At 45.3% G+C, this 26,851-nt stretch overlaps 4 protein-coding genes across 4 annotated transcripts in view; all 4 read right to left on the bottom strand.

The window, feature by feature from the left end:
• dnajc1 (DnaJ (Hsp40) homolog, subfamily C, member 1) overlaps positions 1-26,851 on the bottom strand; it is a 274,202-nt gene that overhangs the window by 75,008 nt on the left and 172,343 nt on the right. The gene's annotated exons all lie outside the window — the stretch shown is intronic.
• Positions 5,255-7,483, bottom strand: LOC145548067 (tripartite motif-containing protein 16-like). Its single transcript, XM_081598566.1, has one exon. The coding sequence runs from the start codon at positions 7,161-7,163 to the stop codon at positions 5,502-5,504; it is 1,662 nt and encodes a 553-aa protein (XP_081454692.1). The 5' UTR covers positions 7,164-7,483; the 3' UTR covers positions 5,255-5,501.
• LOC145548088 (tripartite motif-containing protein 16-like) lies at positions 13,469-15,407 on the bottom strand. The gene has a single exon (XM_081598648.1). It carries the CDS (start codon positions 15,364-15,366, stop codon positions 13,711-13,713), a length of 1,656 nt encoding a protein of 551 aa, XP_081454774.1. The 5' UTR covers positions 15,367-15,407; the 3' UTR covers positions 13,469-13,710.
• Positions 18,071-20,711, bottom strand: LOC145548042 (tripartite motif-containing protein 16-like). Its single transcript, XM_081598502.1, has one exon. It carries the CDS (start codon positions 19,978-19,980, stop codon positions 18,313-18,315), a length of 1,668 nt encoding a protein of 555 aa, XP_081454628.1. The 5' UTR covers positions 19,981-20,711; the 3' UTR covers positions 18,071-18,312.

The raw sequence follows: 26,851 nt of genomic DNA, 5'->3' as shown, positions 1-26,851 counted from the left end.
AATCTGCATTAAACTTTACAGCTGTGATTCCAAAGTGAAGTCAGGATATAATAAAATGTTTTTAATGTTTTTATTGGAGCAAAATTTGAAACTTGGATCTAAATTACAGGAACCTGGAAAACCAGGATGAAACCTGGATGATCCATCAGATCAAAGATTGTTTTCATTCTGCAAAATACAAACTTGTGAACAGAATATTAAAATGTCTCTTTTTACAAAACAAAGTTTATAAATCTGTGAGATTCTGGAAGAACATTCAGGGATTAGAAAGGAAAGTGAATCCTGACAGTCTGTCCAGTTATTAAGGATCTTTTAAAAGCAGGAGTGCTAGTTGAATGCCCAGACTCTCCTTGTAACACACCGAAGCACTTAGCTGAAGAAGGACATAAAGTAATCAAAAATAAACTACAACTCTGCAAAGACTCAGTGAAATATTTAGGACACCAGCTCAGTGCGGGAGGCAGAACCGTGGTGGATGAAAGAAAGATAGCAATCTTACAAGCACCAAGACCTCAAACAAAGAAACAAATGGTGTCATTCAGTTGGGTACCAAATTATGCAGAATTAACAGCACCCCTTAGCTCATTAATGTACAAATCTGAGCTAAGAATGTTAGAAAATATAGATTGGACACCAGAGGCGGAAGAAGCCTTCTGCAAACTAAAACAGATCCTAGTAGATAGCGGGACACTAGCCTACCTGACTATAAGAAGCCTTTTGTGCAAATAGTTGATTGTAAATAAAAATGTATGACCTCAGTATTAGTACAAATGCATGGCAGTAAAATGAGACCTATAGCATACTATTCTACTAAACTTGATGCAGTAGCTTGTGCACAACCTCCATGTATCAGAGCTGTGATAGCAGCATCACTTGCAGTGCTGAAATAGTACTGTTCCACAAATTAACCTTGAAAGTCCCTCATGCTGTTGACAAACAAACATGACTTTCTTATCTCCAGCGAGACACTTGTCTTGCATGTCAATCCTCTTATCACAACCACATTTGACTATTGAGAGATGCACATCACTAAACCCCGCAACCCTTATGCCAACTGCAGAAGACGGGGAACCACATGACTGTCAAGCATTAGCAGAAACCACAGCAAAATGCAGAAATGATCTTAGTGAGACTCCACTGACAGAAAGGAAGACATTGTTTGTAGATGGCTCATCTAGAAGAGATGAAACAGGAAAGACAAAAACAGGTTATGCTGTGGTAACAGAAACACAAGTGTTAAAAGCTGCAGCACTTCCGCAGCACTATTCTGCACAAGCTGCAGAATTGGTTGCACTAACTGAAGCATGCAAATTAATGAAAGGACAAATTGCCACAATATGCACTGACAGTCAGCATGCCTTTGCTACTACACACTCATTTGCTCAGTACTGGAAAAATAGAGGAATGATAACATCTACTGGAAAACCTGTAACACACGCAACATTATTAAAATAATTATTACAGGCGGTTCAATTACCATTAAAACTGGCAATATGCAAATGTGCAGCACACTCAACTAACACTGATAAAGTTTCTCTAGGAAATGCATTTGCTGACAAAACAGCAAAAGAAGCAGCATCTGGAAATATAAAAATTCTATTAAGCGATACTGAGCTTTTAACTGATGAAATATTAAAGGACATGCAAAAACAGGCACCAAAAACTGAACAAACACTATGGTTAAGAAAAGGAGCACAAATAAAGAATGAAATTTACTTCTGACCAGAAGGAAAAAGAATCCTACCAAAAAGCTTATATAAATGGGCTGCAATATTGAGCCATGGTAAAACACATGTCTCAACAGGAGGGATGGTAGGAATAATAGAAAGACTATTCACCACCTATGGATTTATATCTTATTCAAAAACTTTTTGTAGAACATGTCTAACATGTGCAAAGCACAACGCACAAGGGAACCTGAGACCTCAGAGAGGACGTTTTCCCAAACCAGAATATCCATTTCAACATATACACATGGATTTCATACAATTAAACAAAAGTGAAGGGAAACAGTTTTGTCTAGTGATCATTGACTCGTTTTCAAAATGGATAGAACTATTCCCCACGCAACACCCTGATGCCTTAACAGTGGCCACAGTACTATGCAAAGATATAATACCTAGATATAGGATACCTGAAAAAATATATAGCGATAACGGCACACACTTTGTCAACGAAATCGTAAAGAACATTGGGGAAGCTTTTCAGATATGAGAAAGATGCTGGAAAAACAAAAAGAGACACAAACTGATGACACTTCCTCTTCTGTGTGCCCACAGGAAACTCCATTAGTTGAACCAGGAGATTGGGTCTTAGTTAAAAGCATAAAGAAGAAGCATTGGTACTCACCTAAGTGGGAAGGACCCTATCGGGTGTTGTTGACAACGGGTACTGCACTAAAAATAGCGGAAAGAAATACTTGGATTCATTTAACCCACTGTAAATTATCTATCAAGAGAGATGAATAAAATAACTATTGCTGTAATAGCATTTTGCATTACTATCGTTACCAGTGTCTTGGCAATCACGTTGTTTTATCTTCTGTAGGTTTGGAACTCTTTACTGGTCTCCAGAGGAAGTCCGTGGTACAAAGGGAACTGTATTTTTAGTATACAGTTGTCTCAAACCAGTGAAGATAGTCCATCACTCTGCCGAGAGACTCTTAGAAAGAGAACTAAAAACTCAGAAGGAATGATTTCACCGCTGAATAAAGTTTTCTTCCTAATTGGAGCATTGATAATTACCATAGCATGGGTAGGGATATCCTGTCTGGCACAGGACATAAGCCTAGATGGGTAAGGGATGAGAGAACATGACAATAAACCAGCACACCCAGGTGGAATGAAATTTGGACAGGCAAAGTGGGAAAGAGAAGTATATCTATGCTACAATTCCACCAGAGTTCAAGGAATTGTAATGATCCCTTCTGAAGCTTTAAAACATACGTACAATCAGGACCACCCAGGAAACCACAAAGGGTCCGACTTCTATCTAGACCCAGCCACACATAACACTAGGACGAACTGGTGGGGGATGTGTTTTGGATGACGGGAACCTGGGACAGCACATCTTATGGCTGGACGCAGTTAGCAAGAAAATGGAGAAGCATAGTACAGGGCTTCACTGTAAATCATGACAGTAAAGTGGCCACAGTAAAAATAAATTCAACATCTCAACCATTAGATGACAAAAACTGCACTGCTATGCGACTCTGCGCATGGGTTTCGGGATATGACCCATGCTGGGATTTAAGATTATGCCCCCAATTTGTTGGGAACGAAATGGTACTGAACGGAAACAAAACAGGGATTCTAACTCCAGCCAAAGGGCCAAAACGATTGCAAACTATTATTATTAAGAAAGATCTCAATACAGATGATTGGTTCAAGGTCACCACTGGAGTCACTGGAATAACCAACAATTGGCTATTAATGGTAGAACAGGCGATGATTAAGGAAGACTGTGTCGTCTGCATGGGACCACGCCCTGTGCTTAAGATAGTCCCAGCTCCTGTAGAATCAAACTGCTTAGTTGATGTAATGAACAATACTAATCCAAGTAAAAATTGCACATATTGGGACACAGTTTTCCCATTTGCAGCACCAGAGAAGAGTAAACCGATCTTCTCCAAAAAGACAGCATCAGGGAACTTTACCTGAGTCAACAGAACAGGGTCAGGACGTCAACTGGGACACTTGAATGCTACACAGTGTCAGACCATCATACCAGTGAACTCAACCCATTTTAAACCTGTTTCCCGGAGCGATGTCTGGTGGTGGTGTGGTAACGATAGACTGTTTGACAGGTTACCCTACAACACCACAGGACACTGTGCATTGATTACACTTCTATTGCCTATATCCATATTTCCCATGTCAGCTGAAGAATTGGTAGAAAAAACCAAAACAGTTTTCCTAGCCTATGGCCAACTAGAAATAAGAGAGGTCAAGGTCAAGGACGACCCAACATATATAGATAGTATAGGAATCCCTAGAGGTGTACCAGACGAGTATAAACTGGCAGACCAAATTGCTGCAGGGTTTGAAAGCCTGCCGATTATTTCAGCCTTTTTTCCAGTCACACCTAATAAAAATGTAGACAGAATCAACTACATCCACTACAATGTCCAAAGGCTAGGGAACAAAACAGAGCATGGTTTCCAAGCAGTGCACCAACAATTGTCAGCTACCTCTTTGATGGCTTTCCAGAACAGAATTGCTCTTGACATGCTACTGGCTGAAAAAGGTGCTGTATGGCAGCCTGACCAAGGCCATTGAAGGACTAAAGTCCCTGATCGGCAAAATGAAAGACCATTCTGGAGTTGACACAGAAATGTGGGACGCTATTGCTATTGTCTATTGCTGTCTTTGCAGCTATTCTGACCTTGTGTGGATGTTGTTGTATTCCCTGTCTTTGGGCTTTAATTAACAGGTTAATAACTACAGCTATATCCCCTATGGAATAGCAGGTTTACGCCTTATTGTCCACAAATGAGACCGATGACCCAGAAAGAAAAGAAGACGTGAAGAAGAGATGTCCCTGAACTTCCCCGACCTGGATCCAAACCCAGATGACCAGATGACTCCAGTCTAATGTCCTCCAAGTGTAAACATAATGATGTGAAGTGTGAACTTACAATTAAAAATCTCTTTGAAGCAATTGTGAAGTGATGATAAACACATCTAAATGTGATAAACAGGAGGGAAATGTTAGAAAAATTCTACATACTTTTATCACAGAATGTTGCATTAAGATAGGGAAGCGGGCACGGCCGCTCTCCGCATGATCAGCGGAATGGAATGTTCTACTTATAACCTTCGCTTGCATGCATAATATTATAACCTTGCTTATATGCATAGTACTGATAATGAAATATATTCCTGTTTCAACCGGTTACCCCCAACCTTCAGCGGTTGAAACAATAGTGTAATTAGGGCATTCCTAAAGAAATAAAAAGCAAGGCAGAGCGGAGACTTGTCAGAGTGTGTTGGGAGATTGTAACTATACAAGTCTCCTCGCGATTAAAACCACATAACTTGTCTATGTGTTCTTCCTTTCAGTGCGATGTTTAAAAATGTTTGGGGTTTGAACCTAACAAAAGTGAATCCTGACAGTCGGATTAATTTATGGAAAAGACTTTCTGTCTTGTTTCAGTATTTTAATCATTTTATTTATATGTTTAAAAACCAAATATCTGGTTTTATCTCTACGTCAGAGTTTCTGCCTGTAATAAAACGACTCAGACTCATTTGACTTCAGATTATATGAATTCATTTATTTCCTTCTGTTTTCATTCATTACAGTCTTTTCAGAGTTTTTACAGAGAATCTGAGGCTTCATGAAGGTTTTCAGGTTAACAGTCTAATAACAGCTTCAGAGAGAAAAATGTTCATTTCAAACACGAAACAAGTGAAACTTTAAGACCATTTTAACACATCTCTATTTCTCTGATTGATAAATCACTTTGCAGACAAAAGAAAAGAAAATTTCAGGGAGAAAATTTATTTGGATTTACAGAACTCTGCAGAACCTCCAGCCCAGGAAAACCAAACTCCAGCCAGTAGCGGCTCAGTGAATCTGGTCTGGACTCTGTGGATCAGAGTCATGGATTCAGAGACGCTGTAGAAGGACAGAATACCTGCTCTGTGGTCCAGGTACACTCCGACTCTGGAGGAAACTGGACCTGAGATGGAGGTCCAGATGTTGTTGTGACCAAATTTAGAACTTTTACAATCTAAAGCCCAAGATTTGTCATTATATCCAAATCTACATTCATTCCCAGTTCCTGATCTGCTGATATTCTTGTATGCTACTGCTACATTAACACATGACCCGCTCCACTCCACCTCCCAGTAACAACGTCCAGTCAGACTCTCTTTACTCAGAACCTGAAACCTATCAGTGAATCTGTCTGGATGACTTGGATAAGACTGATGTTGATCCATCACTGTAACCTTCCTGTTACCCTCTGATAGAACCAGCATTGTGTTTGCTGTGTTTGGATCCAGGTTGATTTCACATGAATACGTTAAGAATCCAGCTCTGCTCTTTGGTCCTGGTTCTGACAGTAGAACATCCACCTCAGTGACCATCAGTGAGATGTTTGTCCATGAGTCTCTCAGGACGTCCTGTAGTTTGTCTCTGAGCTCTGACACAGCTGCTGTCACGTCCTCAAAGTGTCTCAGAGGACGGATGTTGATGCTGGATGAGTGTGTCGACTCCCTGAGTGCTGGCAGTGAGGGGTAGTTGAGGAGAAACTGGTTGTGATCCTCTGTGTGTGAGAGCTGCTCCAGCTCAGCGTCTTTCCTCTTCAGCTCACTGATCTCCTGCTCCAGCTTCTCCTGAACATCTTTGACTCGACTCACTTCAGTTTCCTGCTGGGATCTGATCTGCTGCTTCACATCAGAGCTTCTTTTCTGGAGGAGACGGATCAGCTCAGTGAAGATCTTCTCACTGTCCTCCACTGTTTTATCAGCAGAGTGATTGATGGCCTCCACCTCCTGTTGAAGCAGCTTCACATCTTTCTCTCTGTCCTGGATTCTCTGCTGGATGTTTCCTCGTCTCTCCTCCAGCTCTCTCTGCCTCTCAGTCCTTTCTACTGCAGCTGACACTGTGTCATGACCTTTATGGTCATCCACAGAGCAGAGATAACAGATAGACTTATGATCAGTGCGGCAGAACATCTTCAGCACCTCATCATGCTTAGAGCAGATGTTCTCCTGGAGGTTCTTGGACGGCTCCACCAGCTTGTGTTTCTTAAATGTAGCTGAATCATAATGAGGCTGAAGGTGTTTCTCACAGTAAGAGGCCAGACAGAATAAACAGGACTTGATGGCCTTCAGTTTTCTCCCAGTGCAGAAATCACAGGCCACATCTTCAGGTCCAGCATAGCAGTGATCAGCAGGAGCAGCTTGGAGTCCAGTCTTCTTCAGCTGCTCCACTAAAGCTGCTAGCATGATGTTTTTCTCTAGAACAGGCCTCGGTATGAAGGTTTTCCTGCACTGAGGGCAGCTCTGGATTCGTTTTTGACCCTCTTCATCCCAGTGTCTTTTAATACAGTTCATACAGTAGCTGTGTCCACAGGGAATCGTCACCGGATCCTTCAGTAGATCCAAACAGATCGAACAGGAGAAAGTTTCTCGGTCCATCTGATTCTGCTCCATTTCTGCTCTCAGTCACAGCGACTGTGTGAGTTTCATTTCCTGAGAACAGAAACTGGGTTGAGCTCTGGTCTACCAATCACGTGTCAGTGCAGAGAGGCTTCAGCCAATCAGCTTTCAGCTTCAGCAGACATTGGTTCCTCTCAGTTTCAAGATGCGTTTAAGAGCAGGAAGAAGAGCAGGAATATCAGGCTCAGGGAAAATGTGGAAGAGGGTTAACAGAATGAATGGTGTAAGAACAGACTCTGGTTGTTCCTGTTTTAATTAGTGATGTAACAGCAGCAGGAAGCAGTGAAGAAAAAGCAACAGTGTTAGAGCTGATATTTTCCTAAATACATACATGCAGAAAAGGATAAATGAAAGTTGAACCTTTTTACTCTGAATCTGATTATTCCTCATCTATTAGCTACTAAACTGCATTTGTGTCTCCATTAAAACAGGGAGGAGTCCTTAGTGTTAACACAGCGGCTGCAGCAGTTTGTGTGGATCTTTGAAAGGAGTCTGTGCAAATCAAATCCTCACAACCTGCTGAATTTTATAGATATTTAGCAGATATTTAGTATTTTTCAAAGATCACACTTCTTTTTCCAGATCTGGGGGTTTAGTCTTCTAAAGCATGTTAATGTTCATCCTAATATATGTTAGCCTGAATGGAAAACATGGAAATCTGCAGCACCTTGTTGCTCTTCTTGTTCCTGTTACAGGTGTGTCAGAGCTGTGTTTCTGTTTTAGGTCTTCAGAGGAGGAAATGAGGAGATCTGTGGTCAGAGAGGAGCTGAACACAGATTTAAATCTGCAGAAGCCTGAGGGAGGGTGATCAGGGTTTTACAGCCTGCAGAATAAGGAACAGAACTGGAAACAACCCGTCTTGTAACAACCGTAATTGTGTAGTGTCTCTTTAAGAGAGCACGAGTTATTGCTAGTGATGTCATAAGTATGCGCCACTGCCTCTTTTTTTTAACAGCAGTAGAGCTTTAATGAAATACTGAGGGACTCACTGAATGTCATTGTAAACAGCAGTCAGCTAAAGTGCAGACATTTTAAACAGACTGACATCATTTAAAATGTCTTCTATAACTTTTTTTAATAACTTTATTTCAAACAAATAACATGAACATACATATGGACGTAAACTCAATGACAAATATTAAAACATACTAATAAAAACAAATAGTAAAGAATAATTACATTCTTTCAGGGTGTTGCTGTTAAAGTCTAGAGAGACAAAAGTTAAAGAAACATACATACATACATACATACATACATACATACATACATACATACATACATACATACATACATACATACATACATACATACATACATACATACATACATACATACATACATTGGTAAAATATCCATCCATCCATCCATCCATTTTCTTCCGCTTATCCGGGGTCGGGTCGCGGGGGCAGCAGCTTCAGAAGGGAGGCCCAGACTTCCCTCTCCTCAGCCACTTCTTCCAGCTCCTCCGGGGGAATCCCAAGGCGTTCCCAGGCCAGCCGAGAGACGTAATCCCTCCAGCGTGTCCTGGGTCTTCCCCTCCTCCCGGTGGGACGTGCCCGGAACACCTCACCAGGGAGGCGTCCAGGAGGCATCCTTACCGGATGCCCGAGCCTCAACTGGCTCCTCTCGACGAGGAGGAGCAGTGGCTCTACTCTGAGTCCCTCCCGGATGACCGAGCTTCTCACCCTATCTCTAAGGGAGAGCCCAGCCACCCTGCGGAGGAAACCCATTTCGGCCGCTTGTACCCGTGATCTCGTTCTTTCGGTCATGACCCAAAGCTCATGACCATAGATGAGGGTGGGAACGTAGATCGACCGGTAAATCGAGAGCTTCGCTTTTTGGCTCAGCTCTCTCTTCACCACGACGGACCGGTACAGCGCCCGCTTCACAGTAGACGCTGCCCCAATCCGCCTGTCGATCTCCCGTTCCCTTCTTCCCTCATTCGTGAACAAGATCCCCAGATACTTAAACTCCTCCACTTGAGGCAGGACGATCCCCCTGACCCGGAGAAGGCACTCTACCCTTTTCCGGCTCAAGACCATGGCCTCGGATTTGGAGGCACTGAGCCTCATCCCGGCCGCTTCACACTCGGCTGCGAACCGCTCCAGTGAGAGCTGCAGATCACGTTCCGATGAAGCCAACAGGACCACATCATCCGCAAAAACCAGAGATGCGATCCTAAGGCCACCAAAAAGGATCCTCTCAACACCTCGGCTGCGCCTAGAAATTCTGTCCATAAAAGTAATGAACAGAATCGGTGACAAAGGGCAGCCTTAGCGGAGTCCAACTCTTACCGGAAACGAGCCCGACTTACTGCCGGCAATGCGGACCAGACTCTGACACCGGTCATACAGGGACCGGACAGCCCGTATCAAAGGGCCCGGTACCCCATACTCCCGGAGTACCCCCCACAGGGACCCCCGAGGGACACGGTCGAACGCCTTCTCCAAGTCCACAAAACACATGTAGACTGGTTGGGCGAACTCCCATGCACCCTCCAGGACCCTGCTGAGGGTGTAGAGCTGGTCCAGTGTTCCACGACCAGGACGAAAACCACACTGCTCTTCCTGAATCCGAGGTTCGACTATCCGACGGACCCTCCTCTCCAGGACCCCTGAATAGACCTTACCAGGGAGGCTTAAGAGTGTGATCCCCCTGTAATTGGAGCACACCCTCCGGTCCCCCTTTTTGAACAGGGGGACCACCACCCCAGTCTGCCAGTCCAGGGGAACTGCCCCCGATGTCCATGCGATATTGCAGAGTCGCGTAAGCCAACACAACCCCGCAACATCCAGAGCCTTAAGGAACTCCGGGCGGATCTCATCCACCCCGGGGCCCTGCCACCGAGGAGCTTTTTGACCACCTCGGCGACCTCGTCCCCAGAGATTGGAGAGCCCAACCCAGAGTCCCCAGGTTCAGCTTCCTCAACAGAAGGCATGTTGGTGGGATTGAGGAGGTCTTCAAAGTATTCCGCCCACCGGCCCACAACGTCCCGAGTTGAGGTCAGCAGCACACCATCCCCACTATAAACAGTGTTGGTGCTGCACTGCTTCCCCCTCCTGAGACGCCGGATGGTGGACCAGAATCACCTCGAAGCCGTACGGAAGTCTGTCTCCATGGCCTCTCCAAACTCCTCCCACGCCCGAGTTTTTGCCTCAGCGACAACCCGAGCCGCATGCCGTTTCGCCCGCCGGTACCCATCAGCTGCTTCTGGAGTCCCACAGGCCAAAAAGGCCCGGTAGGACTCCATCTTCAGCTTGACAGCATCCCTCACCGAAGGTGTCCACCAACGGGTTCGAGGGTTGCCGCCGCGACAGGCACCAACAACCTTGCGGCCGCAGCTCCGATAGGCCGCCTCGGCAATGGAGGTACGGAACATGGTCCACTCAGACTCAATGTCCCCCACCTCCCCCGGAACGTGTTCGAAGTTCTGCCGGAGATGAGAGTTGAAGCTCCGTCTCACAGTGGACTCCGCCAGCCGTTCCCCGCAGACCCTCACTATACGTTTGGGCCTGCCAGGTCTGACCGGCTTCCTCCCCCACCACCGGAGCCAACTCGTCACCAGGTAGTGGTCAGTGGACAGCTCCGCACCTCTCTTCACCCGAGTGTCCAAGACATACGGCCGCAAATCCGATGAGACGATGACAAAGTCAATCATCGAACTGCGGCCTAGGGCGTCCTGGTGCCAAGTGCACATATGGACGCCCTTATGCCTGAACATGGTGTTCGTGATGGACAATCCGTGACGAGCACAGAAGTCCAACAACAGAACACCGCTTGGGTTCAGATCGGGTGGGCCGTTCCTCCCAACCACGCCTCTCAAGGTCTCACTGTCATTGCCCACGTGAGCATTGAAGTCTCCCAGTAGAACAAGGGAGTCCCCAGGAGGGGCACTCTCCAGTACCTCCTCTAAGGACTCCAAGAAGGGTGGGTAATCTGAACTGCCGTTTGGCCCGTAAGCACAGACAACAGTCAGAACCCATCCCCCGACCCGTAGGCGGAGGGAGGCTACCCTCTCGTTCACCGGGGTGAACCCCAACGTACAGGCGCCCAAATGGGGGGCAACAAGTATGCCCACTCCAGCCCGGCGCCTCTCACCGTGGGCAACTCCAGAGTGGAAGTACGTCCAGCCCCTCTCGAGGAGACTGGTTCCAGAACCAGAGCCATGCGTCGAGGTGAGGCCGACTATTTCTAGCCGGAACCTCTCAGCCTCGCACACTAGCTCCGGCTCCTTCCCCACCAGAGAGGTGACGTTCCTCGCCCCAAGAGCCAGCTTCTGCAGCCGAGGATCAGACCGCCAGGGTCCCCTCCCTTGGCTGCCACCCATAGCACAATGCACCCGACCCCTTTGGCCCCTCGGACAGGTGGTGAGCCCATCGGAAGGGGGACCCACGTCTCCTCTTCGGGCTGAGCCCGGCCGGGCTCCGTGGGTAAAAGCCCGGCCACCAGGCGCTCGCCATCGTGCCCCACCTCCAGGCCTGGCTCCAGAGTGGGGCCCCGGTGACCCGCGTCCGGGCGAGGGAAAACGAAGTCCAAAGTTTGTGTTCATCATAGGGGTCTTCGGGCTGCGCTTTGTCTGGTTCCTCACCTAGGACCTGTCTGCCTTGGGTCACCCTACCAGGGGCATAAAGCCCCAGACAGCATAGCTCCTAGGATCATTGGGACACTCAAACCCTCCACCACGATAAGGTGGCAGCCCAAGGAGAGGAAAAACTAAAACTTACTAAAACATAAACGCTTCTCTCCTGCTCTGTATTACCTGCAGTTGGACACTAGGTGGCGGCATTTACAAAGACATAGAGATTTTATTTGGCCAATCATTTCCGGTTTGTTGACTGTTTGTTCTCAAATGTTAGATTTATCAGTAGCTTTAGTCTCTACAGATGTCAGGTTGTTTCCAAACGCAGGAAGAGAAACCGGAAGTGGATCCAGGGTTTTATAATCCAGGTGCAGAGAGGACAGAAACATTGAATCTGCCTCCAGCAGGAATGATGATGGATTTGTGTTCAGTTACTGTAAACTCTGAACCTGCTGCCAGTTTATATTAAAGGGTCAATTCACCCAAACAAACCATTAAGCTGAGCAGTTTTTCCTTAAAGGAAGAAAAGATGAAAACTTTAATCTGAGGTAACTACAAACTAAAATAAGGATTTTTGATTGAAAACATTAAACATTCTTACATTAACTCTTATAAGATTTGTTTTGTGTCCAGCAGTGATAATCTATTTCACACAAAATTAATTAATAAAAATGTTTGTTTTTAATTTTCACTATGTAAAAATCTGAGTTTAACAACATAAAACAATAAAATTACAGATTAATACGATTAAAATAAAAATGTAACAACTTTTTAAACACCAGAGTAAATAAGTCACAGAATGATTCTGATTTCATCACCAACACTAAGAAAATATACAGTAATAAACAGTTTTATAGTAAAAAACTAAAATGTTTAATTTCATATAACTGAGGGAACAAACACTGAGATCTGGAACCAACTGATTTCAGGTCGTGTTGTTTTTCATGTCTTTGGCATAAACTTCATAAATATATGTTTAAATGGAGCTGACTTTGTTTTCTGCCTGAATTCAGGAGCAGAAATATTCAACTTTCTGAGCTGAACGTACGCAGCCTGTTGTTCCCACTGACTCGCCTCAGGCTGCAGGAGGAAACGTTTCAACGCAGCTGTGAGGCGTTCAGGTGCTCATGACAGACTGTGGGAAACTCCAGCATTTAAGACTTCATTATAAAGCACAGATCACCAAATGCCAGGTGGAAAACAGATCAAATGAGCTCAACATCTTCATTACTTTTGCTTTTTAGTGAGTGAAAAATGAAGCAGAGTGATTAATTTAAAGACTATAATGAGGAAATCTGCATTAAACTTTACAGCTGTGATTCCAAAGTGAAGTCAGGATATAATAAAATGTTTTTAATGTTTTATTGGAGCAAAATTTGAAACTTGGATCTAAATTACAGGAACCTGGAAAACCAGGATGAAACCTGGATGATCCATCAGAGCAAAGATTGTTTTCATTCTGCAAAATACAAACTTGTGAACAGAATATTAAAATGTCTCTTTTTACAAAACAAAGTTTATAAATCTGTGAGATTCTGGAAGAACATTCAGGGATTAGAAAGGAAAGTGAATCCTGACAGTCGGATTAATTTATGGAAAAGACTTTCTGTCTTGTTTCAGTATTTTAATCATTTTATTTATATGTTTAAAAACCAAATATCTGGTTTTATCTCTACGTCAGAGTTTCTGCCTGTAATAAAACGACTCAGACTCATTTGACTTCAGATTATATGAATTCATTTATTTTCTTCTGTTTTCATTCATTACAGTCTTTTCAGAGTTTTTACAGAGAATCTGAGGCTTCATGAAGGTTTTCAGGTTAACAGTCTAATAACAGCTTCAGAGAGAAAAATGTTCATTTCAAACACGAAACAAGTGAAACTTTAAGACCATTTTAACACATCTCTATTTCTCTGATTGATAAATCACTTTGCAGACAAAAGAAAATATCAGGGAGAAAATTTATTTGGGTTTACAGAACTCTGCAGAACCTCCAGTCCAGAAAAACCAAACTCCAGCCAGTAGCGGCTCAGTGAATCTGGTCTGGACTCTGTGGATCAGAGTCATGGATTCAGAGACGCTGTAGAAGGACAGAATACCTGCTCTGTGGTCCAGGTACACTCCGACTCTGGAGGAAACTGGACCTGAGATGGAGGTCCAGATGTTGTTGTGACCAAATTCAGAACTTTTACAATTTAAAGCCCAAGATTTGTCATTACATCCAAATATACATTCATTCCCATCTCCTGATCTGCTGATATTCTTGTATGCTACTGCTACATAAACACATGACCCGCTCCTCTCCACCTCCCAGTAACAACGTCCAGTCAGACTCTCTTTACTCAGAACCTGACAGTAATCAGTGAATCTGTCTGGATGACTTGGATAAGACTGATGTTGATTCATCACTGTAACCTTCCTGTTCCTCTCTGATAGAACCAGCTGTGTGTTTGCTGTGTTTGGATCCAGAGTGATTTTACATGAATACTTTAAGAATCCATCTCTGGTCTTTGGTCCTGGCAGTAGAACATCCACCTCAGTGACCATCAGTGAGATGTTTGTCCATGAGTCTCTCAGGACGTCCTGTAGTTTGTCTCTGAGCTCTGACACAGCTGCTGTCACGTCCTCAAAGTGTCTCAGAGGACGGATGTTGATGCTGGATGAGTGTGTCGACTCCCTGAGTGCTGGCAGTGAGGGGTAGTTGAGGAGAAACTGGTTGTGATCCTCTGTGTGTGAGAGCTGCTCCAGCTCAGCGTCTTTCCTCTTCAGCTCACTGATCTCCTGCTCCAGCTTCTCCTGAACATCTTTGACTCGACTCACTTCAGTTTCCTGCTGGGATCTGATCTGCTGCTTCACATCAGAGCTTCTTTTCTGGAGGAGACGGATCAGCTCAGTGAAGATCTTCTCACTGTCCTCCACTGTTTTATCAGCAGAGTGATTGATGGCCTCCACCTCCTGTTGAAGCAGCTTCACATCTTTCTCTCTGTCCTGGATTCTCTGCTGGATGTTTCCTCGTCTCTCCTCCAGCTCTCTCTGCCTCTCAGTCCTTTCTGCTGCAGCTGACACTGTGTCGTGGCCTTTATGTTCATCCATTAAACAGATAATACAGATACACTTCTGATCAGTGCGGCAGAACATCTTCATCACCTCATCATGCGTAGAGCAGATGTTCTCCTGGAGGTTCTTGGACGGCTCCACCAGCTTGTGTTTCTTTAAAGGAGCCACATCATAATGAGGCTGAAGGTGTTTCTCACAGTAAGAGGCCAGACAGAATAAACAGGACTTGATGGCCTTCAGTTTTCTTCCAGTGCAGAAATCACAGGCCACATCTTCATGTCCAGCATAGCAGTGATTAGCAGCAGCAGCTTGGAGTCCAGTCTTCTTCAGCTGCTCCACTAAAGCTGCTAGCATGATGCTCCTCTTTAAAACAGGCCTCGGTGTGAATGTCTCTCTGCATTGAGGGCAGTGGCAGCTTTTCTTCTCCTCACCTTCATCCCAGAAGCTTTTAATACAGTTCATACAGTAGCTGTGTCCACAGGGAATCGTCACCGGATCCTTCAGTAGATCCAAACAGATCGAACAGGAGAAAGTTTCTCGGTCCATCTGATTCTGCTCCATTTCTGCTCTCAGTCACAGCGACTGTGTGAGTTTCGTTTCCTGAGAACAGAAACTGTGTTGAGCTCTGATCTACCAATCACGTGTCAGTGCAGAGAGACTTCAGCCAATCAGGTTTCAGCTTCAGCAGCTGTTGTTCCTCCCAGTTTCAACGTTTCTTGAAGAGCAGGAATATCAGGCTCAGGGAAAATGTGGAAGAGGGTTAACAGAATGAATGGTGTAAGAACAGACTCTGGTTGTTCCTGTTTTAATTAGTGATGTAACAGCAGCAGGAAGCAGTGAAGAAAAAGCAACAGTGTTAGAGCTGATATTTTCCAAAATACATACATGCAGAAAAGGATAAATGAAAGTTGAACCTTTTTACTCTGAATCTGATGATTCCTCATCTATTAGCTACTAAACTGCATTTGTGTCTCCATTAAAACAGGGAGGAGTCCTTAGTGTTAACACAGCGGCTGCAGCAGTTTGTGTGGATCTTTGAAAGGAGTCTGTGCAAATCAAATCCTCACAACCTGCTGAATTTTATAGATATTTTACAGATATTTAGTATTTTTCAAACATCACACTTCTTTTTCCAGATCTGGGGGTTTAGTCTTCTAAAGCATGTTAATGTTCATCCTAATATATGTTAGCCTGACTGGAAAACATGGAAATCTGCAGCACCTTGTTGCTCTTCTTGTTCCTGTTACAGGTGTGTCAGAGCTGTGTTTCTGTTTTAGGTCTTCAGAGGAGGAAATGAGGAGATCTGTGGTCAGAGAGGAGCTGAACACAGATTTAAATCTGCAGAAGCCTGAGGGAGGGTGATCAGGGTTTTACAGCCTGCAGAATAAGGAACAGAACTGGAAACAACCCGTCTTGTAACAACCGTAATTGTGTAGTGTCTCTTTAAGAGAGCACGAGTTATTGCTAGTGATGTCATAAGTATGCGCCACTGCTTCTATGGACTGAGACAGATCTACTTTGTCTCCCTAACTCCAGAACCGTCACAGGTTGTTTGGACTCATGTTTTCTAAATCAGCGGCTTGATGAGGTTTGTGAGAGTTTATTAAAGGAGAACCTCTGCGGCTGGGAGTTTCTGACCGAGTCTCATTTCCACCACTGAACAACACAGTCTCCTCATTCAAGACCAGGAATTACATATTTACCGAGTTTATTCTCAAGTTATGGAATATATATTATAATAAAACCTGTAACTTCACTGAAATCTTGCTTTAAATATCTTAAATATAAATGATAAACTACATCAGGATAAGTGTCGTGGTGATTGTTTTCCACACCAAACATCCAATCAAAGTCCCACCAAGCCTCCACTAAGGCTCTGGGGTCACGTTTCTCTACAGGCAAAAGAAGGTTCAATGTCCAAACTTGTAGATTGTTCTGGATGGTTTACTTTCACATTTCAGCAAGAAATGACAGAGTTCAAACTTCCCTTTGTTCTCTGGTAAAAACCATCGGCCCCAAATGCCTGCTGGTCCTTCACCACTTCACTTACAGGAAGTGGACCAACCCACATCACTTCCTGTTTACTTAGACAATATATAAGAAAATAAAACTAAAAATAAAATCTACAATTATTAACCTACAAATAAACTCCATAAATAATACAAAAAATATTAATTTAAGAATAAACTAACAAAATTCAAGTGGATAAAGAATAAATAGCTCCAACACTAAGTACTAAAGGCCACTCATCTATAGATAATAACTAATTGACTTGATGTTTGTTTGCATTGACAGATTAACTGATCAGTTTAATAGAAGCTTAAATATAATATTTCTGCAGCAGAAATCAGATTATTCTCTATGAAGGAGAAGCCAAACATCAGAACTCACAATTTATAATTAACAGAAAACTTTCCACATTTCTCTGTAATCAGTTTGTTTTATTGAAGAAAGTCAGAGAGAGAAAAGTAGACATTTATTTTCAGTTTTCAAAATCATTGATAAAAGGTGAAGGCAGGAGGCGGAGCTTGTAGCCATCATAATGAGGGTCTGACATTATGGGCGGAGCTTGTAGCCATCATAATGAGGGTCTGACATTATGGGCGGAGCTTGTAGCCGTCATAATGAGGGTCTGACATTATGGGCGGAGCTTGTAGTCGTCATAATGAGGGTTTGACATGCAGGAAACTCCAGCATTTAAGACTTCATTATAAAGCACAGATCACCAAATGCCAGGTGGAAAACAGATCAAATGAGCTCAACATCTTCATTACTTTTGCTTTTTAGTGAGTGAAAAATGAAGCAGAGTGATTAATTTAAAGACTATAATGAGGAAATCTGCATTAAACTTTACAGCTGTGATTCCAAAGTGAAGTCAGGATATAATAAAATGTTTTTAATGTTTTATTGGAGCAAAATTTGAAACTTGGATCTAAATTACAGGAACCTGGAAAACCAGGATGAAACCTGGATGATCCATCAGAGCAAAGATTGTTTTCATTCTGCAAAATACAAACTTGTGAACAGAATATTAAAATGTTTTTCTTTTTACAAAACAAAGTTTATAAATCTGTGAGATTCTGGAAGAACATTCAGGGATTAGAAAGGAAAGTGAATCCTGACAGTCGGATTAATTTATGGAAAAGACTTTCTGTCTTGTTTCAGTATTTTAATCATTTTATTTATATGTTTAAAAACCAAATATCTGGTTTTATCTCTACGTCAGAGTTTCTGCCTGTAATAAAACGACTCAGACTCATTTAACTTCAGATTATATGAATTCATTTATTTTCTTCTGTTTTCATTCATTACAGTCTTTTCAGAGTTTTTACAGAGAATCTGAGGCTTCATGAAGGTTTTCAGGTTAACAGTCTAATAACAGCTTCAGAGAGAAAAATGTTCATTTCAAACACGAAACAAGTGAAACTTTAAGACCATTTTAACACATCTCTATTTCTCTGATTGATAAATCACTTTGCAGACAAAAGAAAATATCAGGGAGAAAATTTATTTGGGTTTACAGAACTCTGCAGAACCTCCAATGTTCCAAAACCAAACTCCAGCCAGTAGCGGCTCAGTGAATCTGGTCTGGACTCTGTGGATCAGAGTCATGGATTCAGAGACGCTGTAGAAGGACAGAATACCTGCTCTGTGGTCCAGGTACACTCCGACTCTGGAGGAAACTGGACCTGAGATGGAGGTCCAGTTGTTGTTGTGACCAAATTCATAATGTTTTTGGGAAGAAATTAAAGCCCAAGATTTGTCATTATATCCAAATATACATTCATTCCCATCTCCTGATCTGCTGATATTCTTGTATGCTACTGCTACATAAACCCATGACCCGCTCCTCTCCACCTCCCAGTAACAACGTCCAGTCAGACTCTCTTTACTCAGAACCTGAAGCCAATTAGTGAATCTGTCTGGATGACTTGGATAAGACTGATGTTGATCCATCCATGTCACCTTCCTGTTCCCCTCTGATAGAACCAGCTTTGTGTTCGCTGTGTTTGGATCCAGGTTGATTTCACATGAATACTTTAAGAATCCATCTCTGGTCTTTGGTTCTGGTTCTGACAGTAGAACATCCACCTCAGTGACCATCAGTGAGATGTTTGTCCATGAGTCTCTCAGGACGTCCTGTAGTTTGTCTCTGAGCTCTGACACAGCTGCTGTCACGTCCTCAAAGTGTCTCAGAGGACGGATGTTGATGCTGGATGAGTGTGTCGACTCCCTGAGTGCTGGCAGTGAGGGGTAGTTGAGGAGAAACTGGTTGTGATCCTCTGTGTGTGAGAGCTGCTCCAGCTCAGCGTCTTTCCTCTTCAGCTCACTGATCTCCTGCTCCAGCTTCTCCTGAACATCTTTGACTCGACTCACTTCAGTTTCCTGCTGGGATCTGATCTGCTGCTTCACATCAGAGCTTCTTTTCTGGAGGAGACAGATCAGCTCAGTGAAGATCTTCTCACTGTCCTCCACTGTTTTATCAGCAGAGTGATTGATGGCCTCCACCTCCTGATGAAGCAGCTTCACATCTTTCTCTCTGTCCTGGATTCTCTGCTGGATGTTTCCTCGTCTCTCCTCCAGCTCTCTCTGCCTCTCAGTCCTTTCTGCTGCAGCTGACACTGTGTCATGACCTTTATGTTCATCCATTAAACAGATAATACAGATACACTTCTGATCAGTGCGGCAGAACATCTTCATCACCTCATCATGCTTAGAGCAGATGTTCTCCTGGAGGTTCTTGGACGGCTCCACCAGCTTGTGTTTCTTTAAAGGAGCCACATCATAATGAGGCTGAAGGTGTTTCTCACAGTAAGAGGCCAGACAGAATAAACAGGACTTGATGGCTTTCAGTTTTCTTCCAGTACAGAAATCACAGGCCACATCTTCAGGTCCAGCATAGCAGAGATCAGCAGGAGCAGCTTGTAGTCCAGTCTTCTTCAGCTGCTCCACTAAAGCTGCTAGCATGGTGCTCTTCTTTAAAACAGGCCTCGGTGTGAATGTCTCTCTGCATTGAGGGCAGTGGCAGCTTTTCTTCTCCTCACCTTCATCCCAGAAGCTTTTAATACAGTTCATACAGTAGCTGTGTCCACAGGGAATCGTCACCGGATCCTTCAGTAGATCCAAACAGATCGAACAGGACAAAGTTTCTCGGTCCATCTGATTCTGCTCCATTTCTGCTCTCAGTCACAGCGACTGTGTGAGTTTCATTTCCTGAGAACAGAAACTGGGTTGAGCTCTGATCTACCAATCACGTGTCAGTGCAGAGAGGCTTCAGCCAATCAGCTTTCAGCTTCAGCAGCTGTTGTTCCTCCCAGTTTCAAGATGCGTTTAAGAGCAGGAAGAAGAGCAGGAATATCAGGCTCAGGGAAAATGTGGAAGAGGGTTAACAGAATGAATGGTGTAAGAACAGACTCTGGTTGTTCCTGTTTTAATTAGTGATGTAACAGCAGCAGGAAGCAGTGAAGAAAAAGCAACAGTGTTAGAGCTGATATTTTCCAAAATACATACATGCAGAAAAGGATAAATGAAAGTTGAACCTTTTTACTCTGAGTCTGATGATTCCTCATCTAAGTATCAAAGAGGATTTAGGAAGTGGAGGAATTATGAACCCTGGACTTTGTTTACATTGGTTTAAAACAAAAGAAGCTCAGGATAATAGAGTGAATAGCAGCAGTTTGTCTAGATGTAGCAAAGCTCCATGACATGAAGCAGAAAGAAACATTAATAATCAAACTGCTCAGAGAGGAGCTGAACACAGATTTAGATCAGGAAGCTGAGGGAGCAGAACTGGGAATCTAACCTTTGTCTCCTCATTTATAATCAATGGTTAAATATTTACAGAGTTTATTCTCTTATGTTCACCTTGAACCTTAAAATAAAACCTGTAACTTCACAGGGATCAAATGTTTAGTCTAACTTTAGATATTTAAACATAAACCATAAACTAAACCAGGATAAGTACTAAAGGCCACTCATCTATAGATAATAACTAATTGACTTGATGTATAATGGGTGTGAGGTTGTGTTCCTACTCATGTACTGTAGGTGGCTGTATGCACCTTAAAGTTGCTTGATAATAGAAAAGAAGAAGAAGAAAAAGTTTTTTTTTTTTTACAAAACATTTATTTACAACGATTTAACAATAAACTGTTGCATAATAATCAGGTCAATGAAAACCAAATAAAAACAATAAATATTTACATTAGCAGCTTGTTATAATTTAGTTCTCCCTGATTAGAAATAGTGCACTGTACATCGTTTAAACCCCATAGCTGTTTAAAACCCCAATCATAAGTTAAGGCTTAGTTAAAATGCCAGTAAGCGCTTCTAGGTAAAATATTTTTGATAAAAACACTACCTAAAACCAACGAGTGATCTGTAAAAGCCACCGGTAAAATCTGGCATGTTTTAAACACATTAAAATTGTGTTTAAAACAATAAAACCGATCAAGACAGGCTAAAGAGATTCTATTTTCTTTAATGTGGGACCATGTACTGCCTGGAGCCTGCATGCATCCTGCTCCATACATCCACCAGGCCGTGAGATGAGACCAGCTGCCGCAGAGCATGTTGGGCTGCTGGATGCATGATTACGGTCTAAAAACTCGTTTTCAGTGCAGTTAAAATCCCCACCTATAAAAACAAAGTCCTCAGACCCACAATCACCCAACCGTTCCCCAATTTTATCATAAAAACGCTTTTTCTCTGCATTGGTGATAGGAGCATAAATATTAATATAAACTATAGTAAAACAATCAAACTTTGTCTTAACTAAAAGACACCTCCCCTGAATAACATGTTCAATTTCTATAGAGTTTGGGGTGAACGCTCTGGAAAAGAGGAAGCCCACCCCTGCACTCTGAGAGGTGCCGTGACCTAAAATGACCCCCCCCCCCCCTCCACTCTATGACCCAGTCTGTCTCTATTAAATGATCGCTGTGTGTTTCTTGCAGGTAAATTACGTCAAATTTCTTTTGGTTCAACATTTGATAAATTAAAGCTCGTTTTTCAGCCTCCCTGGCCCCGTTAAGATTTAAGATGCTATTTTAAAAGAATCCATATTGGGTAAGAAGCTAAAAACAAAATACAAGAAGACTATAAATGATGTTAAAAATCTATTGTGCATCATTTAACTCGAAAGTTGTTTTCTAACTTGAGTCACTTTTTTCTTTAGTCTAAAAATTACTGTATCTGTCAAACCTGAAAGTTCTTTGTTCCTAATATAGTATCTTGCTGAGTAGAGAAACGTTTTTAAATTAGGAAAAATGCTTCCAATTTTTACTCCTTTCACCCCTTTACAATCCTCTAAAAATGGTTTAAAAGCCTCTACAGGGTATCTAGGTTGTTTGCTGCTATTTTGAGATACAGAAACCTCGCTGATGTCAGAAACCCAACTCTCAGCGTCGCTACTGTCTGACAGCTCTTTCCTCTCTGCAGCCAGCTTGCTGGCCTGTTTACTGGCCTGCAGAGCAGCCACCACATTCCTCCTTTTGCTTCGCCTCTTTAACGGGGCTGAAGCGTCCAGTTCCATCGCCTCCTCTGTTTCACCTGTCTCTCCAGCCACTCTAGCTCCAAAAATCAACTCTGCACTGTTCTGTTCCTCCACCTGCAACCTCCTTTCTCTCCCTGATCTCCACACACTATATGATCCTCATCGGCCCTCACCTCCACCTGCTGCTCTCCCTGCACACCATCCCTCTCAACCACTTCACACTCACCACCACCATTCACCCCATCACCACACAACACTGTGCTCTCATCCTTTCCTGCACCTACATTAATTTTCACACTTTTGTCACTTTCCACTACCGACACCTCAAACGTCCCTTCCGCCTGCTCCTCTGCAGCAGGTTCCCCCGCCACCACCGCGGGTTCCTCCGCCGCGGGATCCTCCGCTGCTCCAGCATCAGCAGGTGGGCTCCCCAGCAGCGGGCTGCTGCTTTGCACTCGGCGGGGCCGGCCCGGCCCTGTCGGGACACATTTTAATAATGTGCCCCTCCTGACCGCCACCAAAACACTTCATGTTAGAGGACGTGGCAAACAGGATGTAATCAAAATCATCTACTCTAACATGAAATCGGAGGTTGAGTTTCTCATCCCTCCGATTCAGTATCATAAACAGTTGTCTCCTATGGGAGACAACATGTTTTAAAAACGGTGATTTGCACCCAGAGGGTACTTTTCACCGGTGAAACTACCTTACCGTGTCGAGAGAGCTCTTTGATCAAAAACTCGTCACTAATGAAAGGAGGTACATTCGATAAGGTGACCTTAGTTGAAGGCAAGGTGAGCGGCGTCACTTGTAAAAACAGGCCGTTGACAGAAACGCCTACCTCTACCAGATGTTGAGCCAAGCAAGCTTCCTCCACGCTACACGGAGAACCGGCGCCCGCCTTGACGCCGTTCTTCCGCGTTAGCGTGGACAAAGCCCAACCACCATGGCGTCGTCAGACGCCGGCCAGCTAGGCACGCCAGACGGCGAGCTAGGCACGCCAGACGGCCACACCCGAACCCAAACAAAAACCCCTAAAAACGTGAAAAAACTAACACAAAATCACAACTAAACAATTAACATAAACACCTAGTGAAAAAACAGTAAGAAAAAAGTCAAAGATAGAAAAGATACAATCGCTCGCACTTTCGCTCGTCTTCCGCTCTCCACTCACCCTCCTCTCACATGAAGAAGAAGTAGAAGAAGAAAACTGACGTCATAATGCAGAAGTATATCAAACCTCAGACAAACAAATAATGGCAGATGTAGTGAAACTACATTGTACATTGATGTAGTGAAACTATTCCGATGGGCTCACCACCTGTCCGAGGGGCCAAAGGGGTCGGGTGCATTGTGCTATGGGCGGCAGCCAAGGGAGGGGACCCTGGCGGTCTGATCCTCGGCTGCAGAAGCTGGCTCTTGGGACGTGGAACGTCACCTCTCTGGTGGGGAAGGAGCCGGAGCTAGTGTGCGAGGCTGAGAGGTTCCGGCTAGAAATAGTCGGCCTCACCTCGACGCATGGCTCTGGTTCTGGAACCAGTCTCCTTGAGAGGGGCTGGACGTACTTCCACTCTGGAGTTGCCCACGGTGAGAGGCGCCGGGCTGGAGTGGGCATACTTGTTGCCCCCCATTTGGGCGCCTGTACGTTGGGGTTCACCCCGGTGAACGAGAGGGTAGCCTCCCTCCGCCTACGGGTGGGGGACGGGTTCTGACTGTTGTTTGTGCTTACGGGCCGAACGGCAGTTCAGATTACCCACCCTTCTTGGAGTCCTTAGAGGGGGTACTGGAGAGTGCCCCTCCTGGGGACTCCCTTGTTCTACTGGGAGACTTCAACGCTCACGTGGGCAATGACAGTGAGACCTGGAGAGGCGTGGTTGGGAGGAACGGCCCCCCCGATCTGAACCCAAGCGGTGTTCTGTTGTTGGACTTCTGTGCTCGTCACGGATTGTCCATCACGAACACCATGTTCAGGCATAAGGGCGTCCATATGTGCACTTGGCACCAGGACGCCCTAGGCCGCAGTTCGATGATTGACTTTGTCATCGTCTCATCGGATTTGCGGCCGTATGTCTTGGACACTCGGGTGAAGAGAGGTGCGGAGCTGTCCACTTGGCTCCGGTGGTGGGGGAGGAAGCCGGTCAGACCTGGCAGGCCCAAACGTGTAGTGAGGGTCTGCTGGGAACGTCTGGCGGAGTCCCCTGTGAGACGGAGCTTCAACTCTCATCTCCGGCAGAACTTCGAACACGTTCCGGGGGAGGTGGGGGACATTGAGTCTGAGTGGACCATGTTCCGTGCCTCCATTGCCGAGGCGGCTTATCGGAGCTGCGGCCGCAAGGTTGTTGGTGCCTGTCGCGGCGGCAACCCTCAAACCCGTTGGTGGACACCTTCGGTGAGGGATGCTGTCAAGCTGAAGAAGGAGTCCTACTGGGCCTTTTTGGCCTGTGGGACTCCAGAAGCAGCTGATGGGTACCGGCGGGCGAAACGGCATGCGGCTCGGGTTGTCGCTGAGGCAAAAACTCGGGCGTGGGAGGAGTTTGGAGAGGCCATGGAGAAAGACTTCCGTACGGCTTCGAGGCGATTCTGGTCCACCATCCGGCGTCTCAGGAGGGGGAAGCAGTGCAGCACCAACACTGTTTATAGTGGGGATGGTGCGCTGCTGACCTCAACTCGGGACGTTGTGGGCCGGTGGGCGGAATACTTTGAAGACCTCCTCAATCCCACCAACATGCCTTCTGTTGAGGAAGCTGAGCATGGGGACTCTGGGCTGGGCTCTCCAATCTCTGGGGACGAGGTCGCCGAGGTAGTCAAAAAGCTCCTCGGTGGCAGGGCCCCGGGGGTGGATGAGATCCGCCCGGAGTTCCTTAAGGCTCTGGATGTTGCGGGGTTGTGTTGGCTAACGCGACTCTGCAATATCGCATGGACATCGGGGGCAGTTCCCCTGGACTGGCAGACTGGGGTGGTGGTCCCCCTGTTTAAAAAGGGGGACCGGAGGGTGTGCTCCAATTACAGGGGGATCACACTCTTAAGCCTCCCTGGTAAGGTCTATTCATTGGTCCTGGAGAGGAGGGTCCGTCGGATAGTCGAACCTCGGATTCAGGAAGAGCAATGTGGTTTTCGTCCTGGTCGTGGAACACTGGACCAGCTCTACACCCTCAGCTGGGTCCTGGAGGGTGCATGGGAGTTCGCCCAACCAGTCTACATGTGTTTTGTGGACTTGGAGAAGGCGTTCGACCGTGTCCCTCGGGGGCCCTGTGGGGGTACTCCGGGAGTATGGGGTACCGGGCCCTTTGATACGGGCTGTCAGGTCCCTGTATGACCGGTGTCAGAGTCTGGTCCACATTGCCGGCAGTAAGTCGGGCTCGTTTCCGGTGAGAGTTGGACTCCGCCAAGGCTGCCCTTTGTCACCGATTCTGTTCATTACTTTTATGGACAGAATTTCTAGGCGCAGCCGAGGTGTTGAGGGGATCCGTTTTGGTGGCCTTAGGATCGCATCTCTGCTTTTTGCGGATGATGTGGTCCTGTTGGCTTCATCGGAACGTGATCTGCAGCTCTCACTGGAGCGGTTCGCAGCCGAGTGTGAAGCGGCCAGGATGAGGCTCAGTGCCTCCAAATCCGAGGCCATGGTCTTGAGCCGGAAAAGGGTAGAGTGCTTTCTCCAGGTCAGGGGGGTCGTCCTGCCTCAAGTGGAGGAGTTTAAGTATCTGGGGATCTTGTTCACGAATGAGGGAAGAAGGGAGCGGGAGATCGACAGGCGGATTGGGGCAGCGTCTGCCGTGAAGCGGGCGCTGTACCGGTCCGTCGTGGTGAAGAGAGAGCTGAGCCAAAAAGCGAAGCTCTCGATTTACCGGTCGATCTACGTTCCCACCCTCATCTATGGTCATGAGCTTTGGGTCATGACCGAAAGAACGAGATCACGGGTACAAGCGGCCGAAATGGGTTTCCTCCGCAGGGTGGCTGGGCTCTCCCTTAGAGATAGGGTGAGAAGCTTGGTCATCCGGGAGGGACTCAGAGTAGAGCCGCTGCTCCTCCACGTCGAGAGGAGCCAGTTGAGGTGGCTCGGGCATCTGGTAAGGATGCCTCCTGGACGCCTCCCTGGTGAGGTGTTCCGGGCACGTCCCACCGGGAGGAGGCCTCGGGGAAGACCCAGGACACGCTGGAGGGATTACGTCTCTCGGCTGGCCTGGGGACGCCTTGGGATTCCCCCGGAGGAGCTGGAAGAAGTGGCTGGGGAGAGGGAAGTCTGGGCCTCCCTTCTGAAGCTGCTGCCCCCGCGACCCGACCCCGGATAAGCGGAAGAAAATGGATGGATGGATGGATGGATGGTAGTGAAACTCAATGCTTATTTCAAGTCATTTCTGCCTTTTGAGTCGACAGGCAGGAAAATCCTCTGTGGATCATCATCAGGTCTGAGAGATTATTTATGGGAAACAACAATAAGCCCAAATCTTCCTCAGCCAGATGGAGAGTGAGGGACTCTACCTCTCCCTGGATGTAAATGTGATTAAATGCAGTCAGGCAGCATTTAATCGTACAAAACCAGTGAGAGACGAC

The sequence above is a fragment of the Poecilia reticulata genome, chromosome 17 (genome assembly GCF_904066995.2).
Source record: "Poecilia reticulata chromosome 17, P_reticulata-male-v2, whole genome shotgun sequence".
Taxonomy (NCBI): Eukaryota; Metazoa; Chordata; class Actinopteri; order Cyprinodontiformes; family Poeciliidae; genus Poecilia; species Poecilia reticulata.
Note: the sequence above shows the minus strand (reverse complement) of the source record. Positions and strands in the feature narration are given on the sequence as shown.

Coding starts and splice junctions, on each gene's coding strand:
- LOC145548067 (XM_081598566.1), bottom strand. CDS start 7,163: ATGGAGCAGAATCAGATGGACCGAGAAACTTTCTCCTGTTCGATCTGT.
- LOC145548042 (XM_081598502.1), bottom strand. CDS start 19,980: ATGGAGCAGAATCAGATGGACCGAGAAACTTTGTCCTGTTCGATCTGT.
- LOC145548088 (XM_081598648.1), bottom strand. CDS start 15,366: ATGGAGCAGAATCAGATGGACCGAGAAACTTTCTCCTGTTCGATCTGT.